The sequence below is a fragment of the Leptodactylus fuscus genome, chromosome 6 (genome assembly GCF_031893055.1).
Source record: "Leptodactylus fuscus isolate aLepFus1 chromosome 6, aLepFus1.hap2, whole genome shotgun sequence".
NCBI classification, from domain to species: domain Eukaryota; kingdom Metazoa; phylum Chordata; class Amphibia; order Anura; family Leptodactylidae; genus Leptodactylus; species Leptodactylus fuscus.
Window position 1 is genome coordinate 7801365 of NC_134270.1, and position 12310 is coordinate 7813674.

Sequence of the window (12310 nt, forward strand, 5' to 3'; positions counted from 1 at the left end):
GTACAGGACTGGTAAAACATGGCCACTTACTTCATGAAACACTGCCACACCTGTTCAGAGGTCGTGTCTGGTATTACAGATCTGCTCCAGTCATGTTCACCAATGGACAGGAAGAAAGGCCAAAGGCATCAGTGTAAGGATAAGGCTTAAGCGGCTGATTGGTGATGGCCTGACCCTAGAGACCCTCACTGATAATGACTGTGCGCCCCCTATCTCTTTTCATAGGAACCCCAGCCATACACTGTACTTTGGTTACTTGGCACTCTCATTGACTTGAGGGCAGTAAAGGTGTGTACTCACCTGGACTGGGAGTAAAGCAGCCCTAGTTCTTGGGATCTGTGTCCCATAAACAGTGGTCAGTGGTCCGGGGGCTCCTTGTGACTGGTGAGCACATAGACCCCGTACTAGCGACAGGTCACCGCACTTGTAACGCACTGCAGCGTGGACTCAGTAATGGAGGACGCAATCGTCTCCACCTCCTTCTCACCCAATATTACTTATGGACTTACCAAACAGGGGACACATTCTCCAGGTGAACGAGTCTCAAAGATGAAGGAAATGAAGAGGCAGTGATGGCGTCAGGCCAGGCTGGGTGTGCTGCCATATGGTGCAGCTTCATATTCATTGACTCGTTATCCAATTCAGGGTCCTATATTAGGGCACACCATAATAGGAGAACATGGAGCAGCGGTCACAATGGAGATGGCTGGGAAGACCGCTGGGCTCTCCGTGAGTCGCATTCAGATTGTGCAAACCTCTCCAGAATGAGCAATGTGCGGACAAGGTGATAACGGGTTTTCGTGGGATAACCCCTTTGTTAACCCTCCAACTTTCTTAGGGTATAGTCACTTGATGGAATTTGGAGAAGTTTTATTTTTCCTCTCCAAAAACCAACCCTGTGGAACACACAACGAAAACTGAAGTCTGGCCTTGTGTCTGCAGCCCCATTAGTCTCATATACAGCGGGGCTGCTCACGTGCGACATGACGCTTGCACTGGGGTGACTAGTAGAGATGAGCGAACACTGTTTGGATCAGCCGTTCCAAACAGCACGCTCCCATAAAAATGAATGGAAGCAGCTGGCACGTACACTTTACCGGCGGCCGGTCGCTTAACCCCCAACGTGCTGGCTACGTCCATTCATTTCTATGGGAGCGTGCTGTTTGGAACGGCTGTTCGCTCATCTTTAGTGACTAGTGATCCAGCCGCAGGAACCGGCGTCAGCATGCTGAAAAACAAAGTGTCCATCGCTGGCGCAACAGGAGGAATTTGGAGTGGAATCTGCCTCAAAATCAGCTGCAAAATTCTCTGTGTGAGCATCGGCTTAGGCTGAAGACTCACGTTGTGGAAACGCCTTGTTCGTTGCATTTTTGCAGAGGAACCGCTGTAGACTTTGTGTAAAGCTGTGATGCGTTGCTGCCGCAGTTTTTCCCGCGGCCTTAGCCTATGAATAGAGAACTGACTATGAGATCAGACTAAGTCTAGGGAACTACTGGGCCGCTGCACAAGATGGTCGTTCTCCATGAAGGACCCCATAGGCCGGCGCTCACTTGTGACAATAGCCGCATTACACTGCGCCTAGTGATGTAATACTACGGCCACCATTACTGCGTTGCGGTAAGCTTTCCCTTGTACGGACCCCTCCCCCAATAAACAGACAGATTTTTCTTTTTTTGTACATTTGTTTTTATTCCCTTCTAAAATGGCCACCGTTTCCAACAGTCACAAACCGTTATTAGTCACAGACGGGTCGCGATCTTATTGGCCGCGCCTGTGACCGACCCTCGCTCGCCGTCCTTAGAACATGCCGTATAGAATCTTCAATAAATATAGAACTACGTAGCCCAAGTTATGTACAAATATCTTAGGCAAAAAAATATTATGTTTACAAATCTATATACAATAAAAACGAACAAAAAAAAAAAAATGTAAACAGTCATATCACAACGTCAACAATAAGAACACCGGGGGAGGGGCGGGAGGGGACAGAAAAGTCTCATCGAGTTTGGGGCGAGGCTAAAATTAAGTGTGCTTTAAAATAATAAGTGGGGGGGCGATCCGGGAAAAGCAGTGGTCATATGAGAAAAGTACCCGTGTATCAAACAGACTCACGCCCATTAGGTGGGGGAAGGGGTTGGGCCTGAAAGTGCTCCATTTTATTAACCATTACCCTGGTAACAAAACCAGCAATGCATCCCTTTTGACCCTTGTAGGCTGCGGTATAGAGGGGGTTGTACAGTATTACAAAAACAGCTGCTTTCGTCCAAAAACAGCGCCACGCCTCTTCACAGGTTGTGTGCGGTATTGCAGCTCAGCCCCATTTACTTCAATGGAGCCAAGAGATAATACCGGACACAACCCAGGCACAGGGCGACGCTGTTTCAGGAGGTCAGCGGCCATTGGGGCCATAGTCTAAGTTAAACTCCTTGATTGGTCTTCAGACATGTCATACAGAGCTATAGGTCTGGCAAATCATCCATAACCCGGCACCATATTGCGTCTCTACATGTAACATGGCTGAAAACCGTATCGGATGAATGTAAAACCGTACGTGACTGTGCCGTACCGATCTGCTGCGTGTACGGGTTCCCTTAGTCGTCTGACCAACAAGCGTACAATGTAGTCAATGAAATCTGAGGTTGGTCTGAAAGTGCTTTGTAGGGGTCCGTGAGAAATGGAACGGGCCGCACGTGGATGGATCGCACCCGTGTGCCGCCCATGTTCTCCAGGGACCCGGGCTGCAATGCGGACAAGAGGAGGAGCCGTCCAGACTCACGGCGCCCCACACGGACCTGTAAAAAGCGTGGTTGTGAATATGGGACCATAGGAAAAAAAAATGGGTCAGTCCGCTGTACATAAAAGAGAGATCAAGGGGGACAACTGCAGTGTGCATGGAGCCCAAGGGGGACAACTGCAGTGTGCATGGAGCCCAAGGGGGACAACTGCAGTGTGCATGGAGCCCAAGGGGGACAACTGCAGTGTGCATGGAGCCCAAGGGGGACAACTGCAGTGTGCATGGAGCCCAAGGAGGACAACTGCAGTGTGCATGGAGCCCAAGGAGGAGGACAACACATCATGCTTTCCTTATATCACGTCTTATACTCCACTCACACCCAGAGCTGCAGCTTACTCGCTGACACTTGGAACAAGCAAACGTCCTAGACTACGGTACGGTGTCTGATGTAGAAACTACATTTCCCACAATGAACCACGGCAGCGATGCAAATGCCGCTTTGGATGTGACCGGAGCATAATCTGCAATGTGACTCAAGATCAAAGAATTAAAGCAAAATCGGTCACCATTATACGTCAGCCTCAGTGATGAGCAATGACGAGAGAATCCAAGTGATGGCGCTCCGTGATAGCAGCGTTCTGACCCGCAAGATGGCTGCCTGCGCTCTTTACGTGGGGTTAAGTGGGCACAAGTCCGTGTAACATCTATGTACATATCAGGGCATCCACAGGAATAGAGGCACAGGACAGGGGGTTCGGGGGTACACACATAAAGCATCACAGCCCTGTTGGTGACCTGATAGAGATTTCACGGTTTAAAAACGAAGTGCGGAGGAAACCGGGGAAAAAAAACGAAGAAAATAGACATTCTGATTGACACAAGCCGAGCTGCAACCCTGTAATATAGATCTGAGGTGGGGGAGGGGTGAGAATCTGGGGCTCTGGATTGGAGAACCCAAAACCTGGTGCATCCTTAGCAGGTACGAGACGCCAACAACCGTCCGCCGTCTTGGCCCGCTGCGTCGTCAAGCCTCGGAGGGCCAATGTGTGAGCAGAGTACATAGGAGTGGTTGTGTCGAGTCTCCAGGAAGGTTCACAGCAGTGCAGCAAACCGAGACACGAGAAGGAAGAAGTCGCAGAAGCCGTGTCCCAGGGGTTACGAAGCATCCAAAATGGCGGCGGCAGAGAGAGTATATTTGCGCAAATCCAGCTCAAGTAAATATAGTTGAACCCCTTTCCTGTCCCCGGGGGGAGCAGCGCCGCGTCCCTCCAAAAGGCAGTGAACAGGTTAAAGTGAAGCAAAGTTTTGTTCTTTTTTCGGAAACCGTGAAGACTGAAGGTTAAGAGTCCGTCCTCGCGGTCCAGGGCTCATACACTGAGGGGGAGCATTCCGGGGGGAGAGGCGGGCCGTGAGCCGAGTATCCCCGGGGGGTCGTAGCCGTTCATTGCCCTGCGGACAGAAAGCGAGAGACATTAATGCACAGATACAGGCGGGGGGTGACAAGATGGCGGAGAAGCAAATCCATTCCGTTACTGTCCCTAAACCACCATTCACACCTGTCCTGACGGCGGCGGCAGAAGATGTGTCTAGTGATGGTCAATGGGGAGAAGATCTGTCATCTTAAAGGGGTTGTCCAGGACCCCGAGAGAATGGATATGTCATCAGTATCAGATCAGTTGGGGTCCAACACCCAGACCTCAGCCCGATCAGCTGATCAGATGCCAGAGGCCATGTACTAGGCTACAGTGTACAGAGTCAGATACCGTATACAGTGTACACTGTATACAGTGTTCAGAGTCAGATACCGTATACAGTGTATAGAATCAGATAGTGTACACAGTGTAGAGTCAGATACCGTATACAGTGTACAGAGTCAGATAGTGTACACAGTGTACAGAGTCCGATACCATATACAGTGTGCAGAGTCAGATACTGTATACAGTGTATAGAGTCAGATAGTGTACACAGTGTACAGAGTCAGATACCGTATACAGTGTACAGAGTCAGATAGTGTACACAGTGTACAGAGTCCGATACCGTATACAGTGTGCAGAGTCAGATACCGTATACAGTGTACAGAGTCAGATACCGTATACAGTGTACAGAGTCAGATAGTGTACACAGTGTACAGAGTCCGATACCATATACAGTGTGCAGAGTCAGATACTGTATACAGTGTATAGAGTCAGATAGTGTACACAGTGTACAGAGTCAGATACCGTATACAGTGTACAGAGTCAGATACTGTATACAGTGTATAGAGTCAGATAGTGTACACAGTGTACAGAGTCAGATACCGTATACAGTGTACAGAGTCAGATAGTGTACACAGTGTACAGAGTCCGATACCATATACAGTGTGCAGAGTCAGATACCGTATACAGTGTACAGAGTCAGATAGTGTACACAGTGTACAGAGTCCGATACCATATACAGTGTGCAGAGTCAGATACTGTATACAGTGTATAGAGTCAGATAGTGTACACAGTGTACAGAGTCAGATACCGTATACAGTGTACAGAGTCAGATAGTGTACACAGTGTACAGAGTCCGATACCATATACAGTGTGCAGAGTCAGATACCGTATACAGTGTACAGAGTCAGATAGTGTACACAGTGTACAGAGTCTGATACCATATACAGTGTGCAGAGTCAGATACTGTATACAGTGTATAGAGTCAGATAGTGTACACAGTGTACAGAGTCAGATACAGTATACAGTGTATAGAGTCAGACATTGTATACAGTGTACAGAGTCAGATACCGTATACAGTGTACAGAGTCAGATAGTGTACACAGTGTACAGAGTCCGATACCATATACAGTGTGCAGAGTCAGATACCGTATACAGTGTACAGAGTCAGATAGTGTACACAGTGTACAGAGTCCGATACCATATACAGTGTGCAGAGTCAGATACTGTATACAGTGTATAGAGTCAGATAGTGTACACAGTGTACAGAGTCAGATACCGTATACAGTGTACAGAGTCAGATAGTGTACACAGTGTACAGAGTCCGATACCATATACAGTGTGCAGAGTCAGATACCGTATACAGTGTACAGAGTCAGATAGTGTACACAGTGTACAGAGTCTGATACCATATACAGTGTGCAGAGTCAGATACTGTATACAGTGTATAGAGTCAGATAGTGTACACAGTGTACAGAGTCAGATAGTGTACACAGTGTACAGAGTCCGATACCGTATACAGTGTGCAGAGTCCGATACCATATACAGTGTGCAGAGTCAGATACTGTATAGGGTCATTCCGTGTCAAGTGAACCAATGATTTTTCCCTCTATATTTTTAATTCTTTTGAGATTTTGTCATTTGGTAATAGTGTGTCAGAGAATGCAAAATGTGAAGAAAAAAAAAATTCTAGAAATTTTTTTGGATTTTTAATTGATTTTCAAAGTTCAGAAAAAGTGCGAATTTTGGTGTTTCCTGCCTTTACATTTCTCCTCATAACTTAGGCTAGAAAAAAGATAGAGAAACAAAATAAACGCCATTCTACTCAGAACTATACAGGCTTTCACCAAATATGTCACAAGAGTATCTTTGTTAATATTTTACCCATGTGAATGCAAACGCAAAATTTTAAAACGCGTTTCCGAAAAAAATGTTTTATTTAAAAATTTCAAAAAAATGCACATGGGCCTGCTATGCCCTTAGCCACATCTGTACCAAAATTCAAGTTGGGATCGCGATGGGATAATATTTTAAAATATAACCATTACAGTGTCATTCCGAAAATCTTGAATTCAGATCTGTTCAGCCTGTGGACAGTGAAGTCCATGAAGTGGTAGAAGGCGGCACAAGTTTGGCAATGGATGACATAACTGGTTATGTGACCTGTGAATATGATCGGTGCTGGTGGCTGGCTACTGTACTCTCCAAAGATTGTGAAAATGAAGACAATAAAATTGACTTTTTTGCATCCTTCTGGTCCAGCACCATCCTTTGTGTATCCAAGAAAACCAGACATTTTACAAGTCAACAAAAATCAGATATTAACTCAGGTGGAGCCGAATACCATGACAGGCCGTACATACCGTATTTTTCGGACTATAAGACGCACCTAGGTTTTAGAGGAGGAAAATAGGGAAAAAAAATTTTGAAGCAAAAACTGGTAAAATATTTAATATATGGGAGTTGTAGTTTTGCAACAGCTGCAAGGCCACATTGACAGGTGACCCTGCAGCTGTACGGGGATGCATAGAGTGGGTTTTTTGCGGGGCCAGCTGTAATTTGTAGTTATACCATTTTGGGGGATATCTATTGCTTAGATCATCTTGTATTGAAAAAAAAACAGGAGGTGATTTAGAACTTTTATTTATTTCATATTTTTAAAGGTTTTTTTTTTTTTTTTTTTACTATTTTATTCCCCCCCGGGGGCTTGAACCTGCGGTCACTTGATCGCAAGTCCCATAGACGGCAATACAACTGTATTGCCGTCTATGGGACATTCTGTCTATTAGTATTACGGCTGGTCATAGAGACCAGCCGCAATTCTAATATATAGCAGTGACAGGCCGGGGAGCCTCATTAGTCTCCCGGCTGTCACCCGAACAGGTCGGCTCCTGCGATATCGCCACGCAGGAGCCGGCCTGCAACTTCAGAGGTACGGGGCCGGTGGGGACCGGCCCCGGGGGAGAAGGGGCCGCTGATACTGACCCGGCATCCGCTGTACTAGAGAGGCGATAGCCGGGGAGGGATAGACGCCGGGGCCTGAGACATCGCTACGATCCTCTGCCCTGGATGAAGCCAGCGGCGGGGGCACGGAGGAGCGGAATAGCATCACTCCTCCCGCTGCTGGCTTCATGCGGGGCAGAGGAGCGTAGCGATGTCTCAGGCCCCGGCACCTGTAATGGCGTCTATCACTTGCCGGCTTCCGCCTCTCTATTACAGCGGATGCCAGGCGCCACATTCAGACTATAAGACGCACCCTTCTTTTCCCCAAAAATTTTGGGGGAAAAAAGTGCGTCTTATAGTCCGAAAAATACGGTACTCTTTGACACAAAAGGAAATGGCCATTGCTAGTAAGCGCTTATGGACAAGATTACATTTTACTCACTAGAAAGGACAAATTGATGATAAAAGGCCAGTAGTTTAAAAATGTCCTATTAATTGTTTGATTGGTTCATATTTTATAGAATGAGGATTTATCTACTGGACTATTTTTCTTAATAAATTACATGTTTAGTGATATAATAAAAAACAATTGTTACATGTAGAAATAGGTGTTATAAATATTGGTTCTTGTACTCTTGTTAACATATAATTAGGATGAGACTATTTAGAAAATCGCACTTGAGGATATGAGCAGCTCTTTTCTTTCGGTTTGTTCAATGCATTCAGGTTGAAAATGCTGGACAAGTTGTGTTATGATGATAAGATGTATTTGTTCTGGCACTTACAGTATTTGTTTTTTGTGTCTCTTTATTGTTGCATATAAGTGTTGAATTCAGAAAGTTGTAATTTGAAAAGAAAAAAGGAAGAAGCCCACACAAACCTAAAATCAGATGATTCAAGGCTTAAAAAAAAATTTAAAAAAATTGATCCCAATTTGGTCCCAAGTTGAAAACCTGTACAAATATAACCAAGAACACAAGTAACACAAATGCATTTTTTCACAATTTTAGAACATACATTTTTTTCACAATTGCGCATCAAAATTTTGAATTTGATTTCTCCAAAACAAAATATAAAGAAACCTCGTCTTGTGACATATCAAATGAAAGCCGGTACCGCTCTGAGAAAAATGATGCCTCTCCCACCTATTTATCTTAATTCTAGCCCAAGATATGTTAAAAAATGTAAAGCCATACCAGGCCAAAATTCACACTTTTTCAAAACTTTAGAAGTCTATAAAAAATTAACTGATGACGAAAAAAATTCAAAACTTTTTATTTGTAATTAACTTAAGTTGTACTTCATAAAAAATAAAAATAGAAAAAATCTAAAGACGTCAGGTAAAAAAAAAATTCCTATTTGGATCACTTGATATGGAATGACCCTATACAGTGTAGAGTCAGATAGTGTATACAGTGCACAGAGTCAGATACTGTATACAGTGTATAGAGTCAGACATTGTTTACAGTATACAGAGTCAGATACCATATACAGTGTACAGAGTCAGATAATGTATACAGTGTACAGAGTCAGACATTGTATACAGTGAACAGTCAGATACCGTATACAGTGTAGAGTCAGATACTGTATACAGTGTACAGAGTCAGACATTGTATACAGTGAACAGTCAGATACCGTATACAGTGTACAGAGTCAGATACTGTATACAGTGTATAGAGTCAGACATTGTTTACAGTATACAGAGTCAGATACCATATACAGTGTACAGAGTCAGATAGTGTATACAGTGTACAGAGTCAGACATTGTATACAGTGAACAGTCAGATACCGTATACAGTGTAGAGTCAGATACTGTATACAGTGTACAGAGTCAGACATTGTATACAGTGAACAGTCAGATACCGTATACAGTGTATAGAGTCAGATACAGTATACAGTGTACAGAGTCAGATAGTGTATACAGTGTATAGAGTCAGACATTGTATACAGTGTACAGAGTCAGATACTGTATACAGTGTAGAGTCAGATACTGTATACAGTGTACAGAGTCAGATACCGTATACAGTGTACAGAGTAAGATACAATATACAGTGTACAGAGTCAGATAGTGTATACAGTGTATAGAGTCAGACATTGTATACAGTGTACAGAGTCAGATACTGTATACAGTGTACAGAGTCAGATACAGTATACAGAGTCAGATACAGTATACAGTGTACAGAGTCAGATACCGTATACAGTGTACAGAGTAAGATACAATATACAGTGTACAGAGTCAGATAGTGTATACAGTGTATAGAGTCAGACATTGTATACAGTGTACAGAGTCAGATACAGTATACAGTGTATAGAGTCAGACATTATTTACAGTATAGAGTCAGATACCATATACAGTGTACAGAGTCAGATAGTGTATACAGTGTACAGAGTCAGATACTGTATACAGTGTATAGAGTCAGACATTGTTTACAGTATACAGAGTCAGATACCATATACAGTGTACAGAGTCAGATAGTGTATACAGTGTACAGAGTCAGACATTGTATACAGTGAACAGTCAGATACCGTATACAGTGTAGAGTCAGATACTGTATACAGTGTACAGAGTCAGACATTGTATACAGTGAACAGTCAGATACCGTATACAGTGTACAGAGTCAGATACCGTATACAGGGTATAGAGTCAGACATTGTATACAGTGAACAGAGTCAGATACTGTATACAGTGTATAGAGTCAGATACCGTGTACAGAGTCAGATACCATATACAGTGTACAGAGTCAGATACTGTATACAGTGTACAGAGTCAGATACAGTATACAGTGTACAGAGTCAGATACAGTATACAGTGTACAGAGTCAGATACAGTATACAGTGTACAGAGTAAGATACAATATACAGTGTACAGAGTCAGATAGTGTATACAGTGTATAGAGTCAGACATTGTATACAGTGTACAGAGTCAGATACTGTATACAGTGTAGAGTCAGATACTGTATACAGTGTACAGAGTCAGAGTCAGATACAGTATACAGTGTACAGAGTCAGATACCGTATACAGTGTACAGAGTAAGATACAATATACAGTGTACAGAGTCAGATAGTGTATACAGTGTATAGAGTCAGACATTGTATACATTGTACAGAGTCAGATACTGTATACAGTGCAGAGTCAGATACCGTGTACAGAGTCAGATCCCATGTACAGAGTCAGATACTGTATACAGTGCACAGAGTCAGATACTGTATACAGCGCTCTGAACACTGTCATATGGCACTTGGACCTGCAGCCCTGCTCAGAGACCTGGCACCCCACCGATCAGCTGATTGACGTTGTGCCACTTCCAGGACATGGGCCAATAACATCACATTCATCGTTTACCAGGCCTGTTTGCCTTTCAGTTCCAGAGCGGAGGTTTCAGTGAACTGCAGCACCGCTACAACTAGAACAGATGATCCGCGCAGGGTCTGGGTGTTGGACCCCTACAGATCAGTAGTTGACAGCCTATTCTATGGAGCCGAACAACCCCTTTGAGTGTCTGCTCAGGGTCAGTCAGCCTCCATAAAGCACTTACAATGTAATCGCTGTAGGTCACTGTTATGGGACAAACTAACACTGGATCCACGAGGCAAATGAGGTGGGAAATACGTCCCAGTAATCCTGGACTGAGGAGGCGCCGTCATGGTGGATGACAATCATCTGGTAGAACAGATTTGCTTCCACCAATACAATGTAGAATGACGGGACGGCAGCAAACACCCAATATAACCCAGCCGGAGCATCGCTGCCATGTTCTGCACCTTCATCATAACAGAGCAGACTGTACACAACATACAAGGCGGACGGGGACACACAGAGGCGCGACATAAATGGCTCCAACTACTCAGCCATTTATAGCTGGCGCAGGATTGGGGGAGGGGAGGGCTGTGCTCTGTTAGGACAAGGTTACAGAAGTGTCTGCGAGAATTTAGGGATTATTTGTATCAGCCTCTTGGAAATTGCAAAGAACTTGCAGGAGATATCAAAACTGTCACCATAGAGTAAGAAGACATAGCCATGAGGAGGCGCTGTTGCACTGTTACCTATGGGAAGACACCTTGTTGTAGTCAGTGGTGAGAAGTGGTACTGCAAGCAAAAGGAGTCACCAAGAACTAAACGGAGGTTCTCCAGTGGTCTATATATATATATAGGTGCACACATGCGGACACACGCCAGGCCGCACATGCCTGGCCACACACACACACGCCTGGCCACACACGCACATGCCTGGCCGCACACGCCTGGCCACACACGCACATGCCAGGCCGCACACACCAAGCCTTTAAGACTCCTGACTTTAGCCCTGTCCTGTAGTTATGTAATGCGTCTACCTAACACACTGATGACATCTTAAAGGAGATAAAGCAGCGAGCCCGACCCCCCCGCCCACTCTCTTGGCATTGCAGACACCTCGGCCACGGTCACGTTGTAAGTACAAAGCTCAATTCTCAGGCTGATAATCCCATTACTGTCAAGTCGTAGAGAAACGCGGCGGCCATGATGGGATTTCTAGGCAAGAAAGTGAGCTGGATAGGAAAGAAGAATCTGCGATGTCTGTAGGGGGCCCCGCCATCACATCCAATGTCAGGTGACTAGCCTGAGCCCTCCGGACCTTCCCCCACCATCACATCCAATGTCAGGTGACTAGCCTGAGCCCTCCGGACCTTCCCCCACCATCACATCCAATGTCAGGTGACTAGCCTGAGCCCCCCGGACCTTCCCCCGCCATCACATCCAATGACAGGTGACTAGCCTGAGCCCCCGGACCTTCCCCCGCCATCACATCCAATGTCAGGTGACTAGCCTGAGCCCCCGGACCTTCCCCCACCATCACATCCAATGACAGGTGACTAGCCTGAGCCCCCGGACCTTCCCCCGCCATCACATCCAATGACAGGTGACTAGCCTGAGCCCCCCTGACCTTCCCCCGCCATCACA

General features: G+C 45.3%; 1 protein-coding gene across 2 annotated transcripts in view; it reads right to left on the minus strand.

Moving 5' to 3' along the window:
- Positions 1-1680: 1680 nt before the first annotated feature.
- The window catches only part of NDEL1 (nudE neurodevelopment protein 1 like 1), a 37314-nt gene continuing 26684 nt past the window's right edge, over positions 1681-12310 (minus strand). Inside the window, exon 9 of one of the 2 annotated variants that reach the window (XM_075279315.1) lies at positions 1681-4183. In XM_075279315.1, the coding sequence (XP_075135416.1) occupies positions 4102-4183 (82 nt within the window). In that variant the 3' untranslated portion in view covers positions 1681-4101. The remainder of the gene's footprint in view (positions 4184-12310) is intronic. The other variant, XM_075279316.1, reaches the window with a different exon arrangement.